Genomic DNA, 13,329 nt, shown 5'->3' on the forward strand with positions numbered 1-13,329 from the left:
CTGCACCTTCAACAACTAGAAAAAGAAAAGCAAACAAACCCAGAGCCAAAGATGGGAAGAAATCATAAAGATTAAAGCAGAAATTAATTGAATTCAGACAAAGAAAACAATTCAAATAATTAAAAAAGCAAAAAGCTTGTTCTTTGAAAGATTAAATAAAATTGATAAGCCCCTAGCTAGCCTCATAAAAAAGAGGAAAAAAATTCAAATACAAGCAATAAGCAATGAAAAAATGTAATTAAAGCAGACCCGGTTGAAATTCAGAGGATTATCAATACCTACTTTGAGAATCTTTACTCTCACAGAATAGAAGACACAGAAGGAATGGACAGATTCTTAGAAAGGTACAAATTACCACATCTCATTGGACAAGATATAACCACTCTCAATAGCCCAATCACAGTCAATGAAATATGAGATGTAATTAAAAAGCTACCGACAAAAAAGTCCATGTCTACATGGATTCACAGCTGAATTCTACAGACATTTACAGAAGATATAGTCCCTATACTCCTCAAACTCTTCCATGAAATTGAAAAGGAAGCAGTCCTCCCAAAATCATTCCTGGAGACAAGTATTATACTGATACTTAAACAAGGGAAAGATGCAACTAAGAAAGAGAACTACAGGGCAATCTCCCTCATGAACATAAATGCCAAAATCCTCAATAAAATACTAGCAAATATAATAAAGCAAATCATCAAGAAGATTATATACCATGAGCAGGTAGGATTCATCCCAGGGATGCAAGGACTGGTTCAATACTTGCCAATCTATAATTGTAATACACTATATCAGTAGAACAAAAACTGAAATCCATATGATCATCTCCACTGATGCAGAAAAGGCTTTTGACAAAGTCCAACACTCACGTTCAAGTCCTACAGAAAATTGGAATAGATGGCCTCTACTTCAATCGGTTAAAAGCCATTTATGAAAACCCAACAGCTAACATAATTCTAAACAGGAAAAGACTGAAATCTTTTACTCTAAGATCTGTACAAGACAAGGATGCCCTCTATCACCACTCCTATTCAATATAGTTCTGGAATCATTACCTACATCCATTAGTCAAGAGAAAAAAATAAAAACAATGAGAAGAGGTAAAGAAGAAGTTAAGCTATCATTATTTGCAGATGACATGATACTTTACTTGAAATACCCAAAAAAACTCCACCAAGAAGATACTAGAATTAATACAAAAATTCTGTAGCATGGTAGGTTATAAGTCAATACATAAAAGTCAATAGCATTCCTCTACATAGACAACAAACACATTGAGAAGAAAATTGTAGAAACAATACTTTTTACAATAGCACTGAGGAAAATGAAATACCTTGGAATTAATCTAACTAAAGATTTCAAAGATCTTTTGAAGGAAAATTACAGTAGTGTTAAAAAAGTGACCTTAGAGGATTTCAGAAAATGGAAAGATATCCCATGTTCCTCAATAGGAAGAACCAACATTGTGAAGATGGCCATACTCCCAAAATTGCTGTACAGATTTAGTGCAATCCCTTATAGACTACCACGAAATTACCTCACAGAAGTAGAGAAATCATTCCAAAAATTTATTTGGAACCAAGAAAGACCTAGAATATCAAAGGCAATCCTGGGCAATAAAGATAAGGCAGGAGGCATTACAATTCCTGACTTGAAAATATACTGTAAGGATACTGTGATAAAATCAGCAAGGTACTGGCAACAAAATAGACCTGAGTATTAATGGAATAGATTAGAAGAAGCTGAAACACCTAGGAATACACTTAGCCAACTTTTCTTTGATAAAGGGGCGAAACATACTCATTGGAAGAAAGATAGCCTCTTTAACAAATGGTGCTGGAAAAACTGGCTCTCTACCTGCTGAAAACTAAAACTTGACCCAGGTCTATCACCATGCACTAAGCTGTAGTCAAAATGGGTTAAAGATCTAAACATTAAAGCAGAGACACTAAATCTCCTGGAAGAGAAAGTAGGAGGAACTGTTGAACATTGTGGTAGGTAAAGACTTCATGAGCAAAAATGAAATCGCATGGGAAACACTTGAAAGAGTTGACACCTGGATGTCCTCTTACTGAGAAGCATTTCACCTCAAAAGAAATTACTAACAAAGTGAAAAGACAATTCATAAATTTGAAAAAAATCATGACAAATAAGTACTCAGACAAAGGTCTGCTCTCTAGAATTTATAAAAACTAAAGAACACTAGGGTCCCAAAATTTAAAAACCCACTCCAGAAATGGACATCTGAGATGAACATAGACTTTTGAGAGGATGAAATTAAAAAAACGAATAAATATGTGAAAAAATGCTTCACATCCCTAGCCATCCACGAAATGCAAATTGAAACAACACTGAGATATCATCTCACCCCAGAAAGAATGGCTATCATAAAGAAATCACTAAACAACAAATGTTGGAGCAGCTGTGGGGAGAAAGGTACCCTTTTCCACTGCTGGTGGAATTGTAGAGTGGTGCAGCCATTATGGAAATCAGTATGGAGAGTCCTTAGAAAAGTTGGACTGGAAATCCCCTTTAAACCAGCTATTCCTTTACTGGGAATTTTCCGAGCGGATCTCGAAACATCATATCATAGTGATATATGTGTGGCTATATTTATAGCAGCACAATTTGTGACAGCAAAATCTTGGAAACAACCAAAATGCCCATCACCTGAGGAATGGTTGAAAAGATGTGGTATTTTTACACAACAGAGTATTACTCAGCTACAAAGAATGATAAACTTGAAGCCTTTATATTGAAGTGGATGCCACTTGAACATATATTCATAAGTGAAATAAACCAGACACATATGTGTAAATATTGTATAGTTACCCTAAACAAATAGAAACAAGTAGAAAGGTATAATACAAGTAAAAGGAAAGCAAGAACTTGAGGACTAACTAATTAAGAGAGGAAAAGGAGAAGAGCTAGGAAACATGAGAGTGACAAGCTGTACAGTTACATGTAGAAGATGGGCAAGACAATGATACTGAGAATCTCCAGAAGATTTTTGAATCTAGCAGTTAATTGGAAAGATTCTCACCCTGACTAAGTATATATACTGATACCTGTGAACTAAGCAAATGCATGAAAGATGTTAATCTGTAATAATAGTTTCATGCTTGGCATGCGATCATTCTGGTCTTCTGAATAAGGGCTGCTTGTCTTGACATGCCAGTTGCTGCTGTGCTGTCTCTCGAGCTGATGGTTATTCAAAAAAAGGGGGTGGTGAATGAAGGCAAGAGACAGGAAAAAGAATGTTGTGGGACTGTCCTGCTTCAAGGTTGTATATGGATAGTTTTTTGGACTTATGTGTAAACATAAGAATTATATATAATTTGTTAGGCCTATTTTTAAAATATATTCCAATTTTTAAATGTTTTTACATCATATTCTGTAGGGACTTAAAGTTCACCATTTCAAAACTTGATAAAAAAATATCTGTTCCATGTTATGCCTAGGATGTTTGATATTTAGACAGATAGTGAGTTTAAGCTTAACAGCCTAGGTTGTATGGTAATAACAATAAGCTTGTCTTCTGCAGGGTTAACAACCTAATTTTGCAGACCAAAGTTGCAGAAAATGGAGGGCCACAAGGAAAGCCAAAATTTTGACCCTAGTCTTCCAAGGTCAATTATATCTCAGGACATATGAGGACTTGTACTATAATGTCATGTAACTCGGTAGTGTCCCAAATTTTCTGATCAAGGAGAATATGGGGCCCAAGAGGCACGTGATTTATGATGTAGAGTGTTCCTAAGGAGAGTCACATGGAGAGAAAACATTCTCTCAGGCTTTCACAGAAAGCACATTGGCCAAGCAATGGCCGTGACTCATCCACATGGCTGACACTGACAAAGGTTCTACAATCTGAGGTACACGATCTCAGTATAAATCCTGAGGGAATTTCAATGAATTTATCAGATGCAAAAGCTACAGCTCTTGTTGCATAGGTCTTCCTTTACCTTGGTCTTAACCATCCAGCAGAAAAAATATATAACAAAATATAAAAAGTAAAGCCATGTTCTTATGTTTAGCTGTAAGGGACTCAGTTTAACAATTTCTGACATTGCCAGTGAAGCAGAAGATCCAATGTTATGATGGAGTACTGGACTCTTTTAGAATAATTTGCTGAGTTAACACACCTATAATATTCGAATAATGGAACATAGCATAAAAAGGGGATACCGATATATTTTCATTTTGTATCTGTGTATTCTCAGTGGTTAGGATAGATATATAGTTACATTCTCTTAATGAATAGAGGGATTTGTTCTAATGGTGTTTGTAAATAGGATATCATGTCTGCATATTGTACTATAAATAACTACTATGAAGACAACAATATGCAATGTATTAATTATTGTAACTGTCCTACTAACCTGTTTAGAAACTGTTTCATTGCTATTTTTCCCATTAAAATGAATAAAAATAAAAAATAAAATAAAATAAAATTTAAAAAACAGGAAAAAATGAATTTTTTTTCCTTTTGAGAGCAATTGATTTTTCAAGGAAAAAAATGGTATTTTGTTCTACATACGATTTTATTTAATCTATTTTATTAAATCCAGTATGAAATTTGCATTATGAAATAAAGATTGAAATAATTAGGTGCATTCTTTAACTCATTTCTGTCCATCATGAAGTCCCATTCAGCAGACGCTGGTTTCTCTTTTAGCTCCACCCAATTTTGAAGAGTATGCAATTCATCAATCCTGCTGGAGAGCTAGTGAATTTGGATGAGAATAAGAAACTGGATGTAGACTATGACATTGTCAACTTTTGGAATTTTCCTGAAGGCCTTAAAGTCTTGATGAAATTTGGAACATTTACCCGAGATGCTCCACATGGCCTCCAATTGTCTTTATCTGATGATATGATTGAGTGGGCCACAGGAATTACAGAGGTATGTTGGACATAATCATAATGTACTTCATTAGCAACGTATAAAATATTGGGGTGCCACAAATTCTGCTAATGAAACGGAAAGCTAAGGCGATGAAAATCTCAGTGTTAGGGGCCAAAAAGGATAGCTCAGTGGAGTAAAGCACGTGCTTACACAGAGCGCAGTGGCCAGGGTCGGATCCCCAGCATGCTGTGCCAGACACGCATCCAGAGCCCATTGAGACAGTGATTGAGACAGAGTGTGGTGGTGTGAGCCTGTAATCCCGGCACTTACTCGGCTCAAAACAGGAGAATGACTAGGAGTCTTATCAGCATAACGAGACTCTGTAGACCCTGTACTAAAAACAAAACAAAACAAAAAAAAACCCTCAACGTTCAATTTTATAAATTTTCTAATTTCTGATTTCCAAGGAATTGGAAAAGAAAACATATTTTGTAGACATTTATAAATTTTACATTGGTCAATATGGCATTTACACACAAAAATAACATTATTTATGTGTACAAATTGTTTTTCTCTCAAGCTGTAAAAGAGTGGTACGTTTCTCAGAACTCATTAATGACTATTTTTCTACAGACCCCACAGTCTGTATGCAGTGAGAGTTGTCATCCTGGATTTAGAAAGACCTCTCAAGAGGGAAAACCTGCCTGCTGTTTTGATTGTACCGCTTGCCCAGAGAATGAGATCACCAATGACACAGGTAGGATCAGGTGTTTGGGACAAATTCTCCATGTTTATTTTGTATTCACCCCATTCATCCAGGAATTTAAAAAATATCTTGCAGAGGTGAATGATGACCTGTTAGGTAGAAATTGATTTCTGCAAGTCAGTACTTTTATCCCTTCAGAGCCACATTCTTGTCCTTTGCACTACACCTACTCATAGATTCACTGTTTCTCTTCTTTTGTGTTTTCTTTTCTCTTTGACATTGGTGAGGATGGAACTAAAAGGTATCTTTACCCATGCTGCAATGGAAATTCAAATGCATCTGTACTGGAGTATATGACTTATTAAATTTTATGAATGGAAACAAAAAAGAACTATTAGTGAGAATTACATATTTCATGTATTCTATATACTTGTGCTACTATGCATATTTGATTGTTGAAATGCTGTAGTTCTGCATTTGAAATATTTTTATGAAATAGAAAAGGAAGACCAAGTCAAACCAAGGAAATGCAGGATGGGAACACCTTAACAAAACCGCATAAATATTAAAACATGAACAAAAAATTGCAAAAAATGAATTCATTTGATGCAGATGAGAAAAAGTAATCTCAAAACACAGTAATACCATAACTGAAAATTGTTCCAGTTCAACAGGTATATAGAAAATTTTGCTTATGGAAATAGTTTCCTCTTGCAATCATGTTATTTGAATGTTTTCAAGAAACTCAGTCTCTACGAAATGTTATCCAAGGAATTCTAAGAAAAAATAATACATGGAGAGGTTAGACACAGCTGAATACAGCAGGCGCTACATTCCAACAACTTAGAGAATGTCATCTAAAATCCAAGGTAATTGGAAGACCAGGAGGAACATCTGGATGTCAAAAAATCAAACTGAAATTAGAGACTTGTAGGTCCAACAAAAGATTGGTATAAGACTCTAAGTACAGAAGAAATGGACAGATTCTTAGGTACATATAAATTACCACAGCTGAATCAAGAAGATATAAAAATTCTGAATAACCCATTATCAGTTAATGAAATTGAAAATCGAATTACAAACTCACCAATAAATAAAGTCCAGGTCCTGTTGAATTTACAGCTGATGTCTACAAAAAACTTGTACAAGATCTAATGCCACTATCCTTCAAACTTCTTAATAAGCTTGAAAGGGAAGCAAGACTTCCTAATTCATTCCTGGAAGAAATTATTATCCTCATATCAAAACCTGAGAAAGATCAAACCCAGAAAGAAAGATTATCACAGGATAATCTCCCTAATGAAGATAGACATGAAAATTCTCAATAAAGTACTCACAAGCAGTGCAGCACATCATGAAGAAACACATACTTTATAACCAAGTAAGATTCATCTCAGTGATACGAGGATAGTTCAATATGTGCAAATCAGTGTACATACCACACCATAGCAACAGAGCCAAGGATAAAACTCACATCCTCATCTCAACAGATGGAGAAAAAGCAATTGACATATTCCAACACCCATTTATGATTAAAGAAAGAAACCCTTACAGAAAATTGGAAGAGGTGGACATTATCTCGATCTGAATAAAAACCATCTATGACAAACTAACAGCCATCATCTGAAATTTTCAAATACTGACAGTTTTCTCTCAGGTGCAAGACATCAATATCCATTATGAGGACTTATATTCAACATAGATCTGGAAAATTTATCCAGAGCAATTAAACAAGGGAAATAAATAAAAGGAATAAAGGTAGGATAGAAAGTTGTATTGTAACTGTTTACAGATGACATAATGTTTGAGATCCCAAAATTCCATTGAAAGATTTCTAGATGTAATAAGCAAATTATGTCATGTAGCTTAATACAAAATCAACACTCAAAACTCCGTAGCATTTCTATAGGCATGTGACAAACTCAATAATTTTAGGTAAACCATGCTTTTCCAGATGGCTTCAAAATAATGAAAACTTAGGAATAAATCAAACAAAGAAGTTAAAAAAATATTTATGTTGAAAAAATACAGTACTCTGAAAAATGCAACCAAAGAGAATATCTCAGAAGGGAAGAATATTCAAGAATGGAAGAAATTATGTTACATGTTCCTGCCATTACAACACACTTAGAAAAACATATAAAAGTAATCATATACTAAGAAAGAGGTGTATGTGTGAAATAATTTTCCTGTGGGGTTATTGTGTTAGTATAAAACTCATGTAAATTAATAATTGAATGTTGTGCTGATAGAACTTAAATTAAGGTAAAAGTAATCTATTTCTATAGCTCAGTTACTAAGCATTCATTAGTGATATATACAAATAAATATTTAATTCTAAAATTATTAAATATATATAAGTAAAACTAATAGAGCCAGGGAGATAACTCAGCAGCATAAGTGTGTGCCTGGCAAGCATAAGGTTCAAAGTTCAATCCCTGGTACCACAAGAAGAGAAATAAAATTAATTAGGATTCTGAATGATAACAGGTTTCAATACAGAAAAACTTTCTAACAATAAAAGTAAGACATTGTTTGAAGAAAACATGTTCATGGATGAAAATGATCAAAAATGGGAAGACATTATTGTTTCCCAGTTGGTTCCACAGTTTCAATCTAATTGTTATACAAATTTGAATACTTTATCATGAAAGCCACAACGTTTGGGGTAGGAGAAAATATCCTAATGTACAGTTCATAATATATATCTCATTCCTGGAGCTTACTAAATTATTTGGGTTTACGAAGTGGTTGTTCATTAAATGAATCTAATAAACATGACTTGCAGAGGTTAGCTATAGATAGGCATATATTTTACTGCTCTGAGAAAGTATAGATCTACAAAAAAAGGTAAGTATTCATTAGGAAATATTGTAAAAACAATATTACTTTGCTTGGTGTCTAGAAAAATCAAATGAAAAGCTGAGGATGCTAATGCAGACCTGGAATCCCAGTGAGGTAGCAGGCTGGAGCAAAAAGTAACAAATTTAAGTGTGCCTCAATGTTTTTAATTGACAAGACTGGGTCTCAATTTTTTAAAAAAACAGAATGAACAGGGATGTATCTCAATACAAAGTTCCTGAATTCAGTAATCAGGCCTAAAACCTGGAGTAAAAAAACATTTATCTGAAAAACAATGGAGAAACAAAAAAATGACAATTTGTCTCAAGAAGTTCTACAAACTTCGGTGAATGGGTGAGTGAATGGATGAAAATTAATGAAATTGACATAATGACAACTTGAATTTCTCAATAGATATGGAACAATGTGTAAAGTGTCCTGATGACCAGTATGCAACAGTACAGCAAAACCACTGCCTCCAAAGGTCTATGACTTTTCTGGCTTATGAAGACACCTTGGGGAAGACTCTGGCTGGCACTGCACTGAGTCTCGCTGTTGTCACAGTTATAGTTCTTGGTCTCTTTGTGAAACACAGAGACACTCCCATTGTCAAAGCCAACAACCGGGCCCTGAGTTATACCCTGCTCATCTCCCTCACCTGCTGTTTCCTCTGCTCCTTACTCTTCATTGGTCTTCCCAACACAGCCACCTGCACCCTGCAGCAGACCACATTTGGAATTGTGTTCACTGTGGCTGTTTCCACTGTCTTGGCCAAAACCATTACTGTGGTGCTAGCCTTTAAGGTCACAGCTCCAGGCAGGAGGATGAGGCACTTGCTGGTGTCAGGAGCACCAAACTCCATCATCCCCATCTGCACCCTGATCCAGCTCACTCTTTGTGGAGTCTGGATGGGGACAAATCCACCCTACATTGACACAGATGTGCACTCTGAGCATGGCCACATCATCATCGTGTGCAACAAGGGCTCCCTCACTGCCTTCTACTGTGTCCTGGGATACCTGGGCTCCCTGGCTCTGGTGAGCTTCACTGTGGCTTTCCTGTCCAGGAACCTGCCTGACACATTCAATGAAGCCAAGTTCCTGACGTTCAGCATGCTCGTGTTCTGCAGCGTGTGGGTCACCTTCCTGCCTGTGTACCACAGCAGCAAGGGGAAGGCTATGGTGGCCATGGAGGTCTTCTCCATCTTGGCCTCCAGTGCAGGGCTGCTGGGCTGCATCTTTGCTCCCAAGTGCTACATTATTTTTTTCAGACCAGAGAGAAATTTTCTGCATGGGTTCAGAGATAAAACACATTCTGGCAAAACCAGAAGACATTATTAACTAATAAAATATGTTATTCCTAAAATAAAAGGTATCACTAGACCAATGCTTCAAGATTTTCAGGATTAGTTGTACATTTAAACAAGAGGTTTATTCAATCATCCACTGACTTTCTTTTTCTCTAATAGTCTTAACGTTTCCAACATCTGTAACAATTACATTTTCTCTTTGAAGTGTATTCTGGAAATTTCTTCTAATTATTGTGCAATGTTATTATTTTTTCCCCTAAATTTTACTGTACAACTTGCTTTCTTCTTGTGTTCCACTTGTTCTTTTCAATCATCTTTATTCATTATTTATTTTATTTTTTTCCCATAATTTTATTGATAAACAAATAGCAATGAGACAGTTTCAAATCAAATTGGTATGTTAGTTTCAATAATAACACATTGCATACATTCTTCCTAGTGGTTAATTGCTGTACAAGATGCGGACATGATATCTTATTTACAAACACCATTAGAACAAATCACTCTATTCATTAAGAGAATGTAACTATATATCTATCCTAACCACTTTGAATACACAGATACAAATTTATTCATTATTTATACAGTAAACTATTTATTTGTTGGTCATTATATTTCAGAATTCCCTAATGCATTTCATTATGTTTTAGTTTGCCTTTTTTTTTTTTTAAGAATTAGTGTCCCTTCTTGGCCAGCTAAGCCTGATAGCCTATCGGATTAATGTGCCTGCTTAGGCAGACTCAGGGACTGGGTTTCAATTGCCCACATGATGTTCAATCCCCGGGGCACACTGAAATGGCAATTGAGCCTGGGTGTGCTGGTGCATTCCTGTAATCCCTGTTCTTGGGAGGCTGAAAAAGAGCAGTATCACTATGAGTTTGATCTGTGTAGTGAAACCCTGTAGACCCTGTACTAAATATACAAAAGAGTATTATGAAAGAAAAAGAAAGAGAAAGATGATTCTGCAAAGTAATATGTTCAAAGTAATTTGAAGACAACATTATTCAATACAGAAACCATTGTTGAATCCCTATCATTTTGTTTCGTGAAGTTCTGTATCATTTTTAATGGTTTTTTTACTGTTTTGTATTCCCTATAGATAATAAAAAAGATGTTCATGTTTTTACAAGAGTAATGTTTAAACCTTAATGTAGGGGACCTTTCCGGTTCAAACCCAGGCATGCCGCGTGAGTGAGACCTTCTTCTGCACCCTCAGGACCCCTCCACTACTCAGGAGGCCTCCCCAAGACAGTTGAGAGAGTGAGAACTTCTGCGTGCTCTTGGGACCCCTAGATCCAGCCAAAGCCCAGGCCTGGCGAGTGTGTGAGAGAGCTTCTCCTCTCCATTGCATCCCCTTGTCCCTTTCAGACCCATCCCAGATCTGGCATACAGGCCTGGGGTGGAATTTAGCAGCTGCAGTCCCTCCAGAGAGAGTAGGGGACAGACCCACCCAGCTAATCCATGAGCAGAACATCTTGATGGAGGGGCACAACAGGTTCACTCCCAAGGGTTGCAGCAGGAAGAAGCTGAGCACAGCAGCCAGACCCAAGCGAGGCACAACTGGAAAAATTCAAACTTTGTAGAACTACACCTGAATATCAATAGGTGCTATGGTTATAACTGCAGAGTCTTAACAGTATAAAAGATAGTAACAATACAATGGTCAGCTACTTTAGGAACTTCAACATAAAAAACTAAATAAACAAAAAAGGGGATACAAATGAATGATCATTTTATATCTGTATGTTCAAAATAGGATAGATATACAGCTACATTCTCTCAATTCAGGGAATAGAAAGATTTGTTCTAATAGTGTTTGTAAGCAGGATATCATGTCTGGATCTTGTACAATGAATAACCACTAAGACAACAATATGCAATGTATTAATTATTGAAACTGTCATTCTAATTTAATTTGAAACTGTCTCATTGCTATTTGTATCCCAATAAAATTATTAAAAAAATAAACCTTAATGTAAGGTTCTTCTTAGGCATTTGCTGACTCACTTAAAAAAGTTACCTCCATTTCTCCAATTTTTAATAACAGACTAAAATTCATGATTATTATTTTTTATATTTTTATTAATTTTATTGAGATACAAATAGCAATGAGACAGCTTCAAAACCGATTGATAGGAGAGTTACAATAATTAATACAGTGCATATTTTTGTCTTCGTAGTGGTTATTCATAGTACAAGATGCAGACATGATATCCTGTCCAAACACTATTAGTGCAAAACTTTCTTCTCATTGAATTAAGAGAAAGTAGCTGTTTATATATCCTAACTATTTTATACATGCAGATATGAAATAGTCATTCATTTGTATTACCTTTTTTGGTTCAGTTTTGTCAGAGATGGTTATTCCATTGTCATTTAAATATTGTAAGTGCATGAATTCAGCAAAACAACTCAGTATACTTCAGTAGTTCATAATAGTAGTGGTTTATCCGTAGGACTGGCAATGTAAGAAGTTTTGACTTGAGCCCTTTATAGTTCAGCATATTAATATGACTTTATTTTTCATTAAAAGTTATTATGATTTTCTTCTGGATGGTTAACACCAAGATAAATCAAGACCTATATAAGAAGTGTAACTTTGTATCTGAGTAGATCAGTCAAATCCCCTCAGGATTTATCCTTTCCCCCCATAATTTTATTGAGAAACAAATAGCAATGAGACAATTTCAAATCAAATTGGAATGACAGTTTCAATAATTAACACATTGCATACTCTCTTCCTAGTGGTTATTTGTTGTACAAGATGCAGACATGATATCCTATTTGCAAACACTATTAGAACAAATCCTTCTGTTCATTAAGAGAATGTAACTGTATATCTATCCTAACCATTTTGAATACACAGACACAAAATGGACATTCATCTCTATCCACCCCTTTTTTTGTTTAGTTCTGTTATTTGAATATTATAAGTGTGTTAACTCAGCAAAATATTCTAAAAAAGTTCAATAGTCCATAATGGTATTGGGTCTTCCTCTTGACTGTCAGCATCAGAAATTGTTGACCTGAGTCCCCTATAGCTCAAAATAACACCATGGCTTTACTTCTTATACTTTGTTTTTATACTGTTCTGTTGGATGGTTAGGACCAAGATAAAGCAAGACCTATGCAACAAGAGTTGTGGCTTTTGGATCCGATAAGGTCAGTCAAATTTCCTCAGGATTTTTCCTGAGATCCTGTACCTCAGATTGTAGAACCTTTGTCAGTGTCAGCCATGTGGATGAGTCATGGCCATTGCTTGGCCAAAGTGCTCTCTGTGAAAGCTTGAGAGAATGTTTTCTCTCCATGGGACTGTCCTTAGGCACACTCTACATCATCGATCACTTTCCTCTTTGGCCCCATAATCTCCTTGATAAGAACATTTGGGACACTACCGTTTACATGATGTAAAAGTACAAATTCTCATATGTCCTGAGTCTTAATTGACCTTGGAAGGCTAGGGCCAAAATGCTGGCTTTCCTTGTGGCCCTCCTTTTTCTCTAATTTGGTCTGCAAACTTAGGTTGTTAATCATCCAGAAGACAAGCTTATTGTTATTATCATACAACTTAGGTTGTTAAGCTTAACCTCTCTATCAGTCTGAATATCAAACATCTTAGGC

At 35.6% G+C, this 13,329-nt stretch overlaps 2 protein-coding genes across 2 annotated transcripts in view; one reads left to right on the forward strand and one right to left on the reverse strand.

Annotated features, from left to right (window-relative positions):
- Positions 1–9,739, forward strand: part of LOC101565225 (vomeronasal type-2 receptor 116-like) — a 25,560-nt gene extending 15,821 nt beyond the window's left edge. The window contains exons 4-7 of the mRNA XM_023716930.1: positions 4,682–4,909; positions 5,486–5,609; positions 8,156–8,158; positions 8,814–9,739. Coding sequence (XP_023572698.1) covers positions 4,682–4,909; positions 5,486–5,609; positions 8,156–8,158; positions 8,814–9,739 — 1,281 coding nt within the window. The remainder of the gene's footprint in view (positions 1–4,681; positions 4,910–5,485; positions 5,610–8,155; positions 8,159–8,813) is intronic.
- LOC101563650 (zinc finger protein 699) overlaps positions 1–13,329 on the reverse strand; it is a 959,136-nt gene that overhangs the window by 191,789 nt on the left and 754,018 nt on the right. The gene's annotated exons all lie outside the window — the stretch shown is intronic.

Source organism: Octodon degus, unplaced genomic scaffold, assembly GCF_000260255.1.
Source record: "Octodon degus isolate 3935 unplaced genomic scaffold, OctDeg1.0 scaffold00050, whole genome shotgun sequence".
In the NCBI taxonomy this organism is placed as follows: domain Eukaryota; kingdom Metazoa; phylum Chordata; class Mammalia; order Rodentia; family Octodontidae; genus Octodon; species Octodon degus.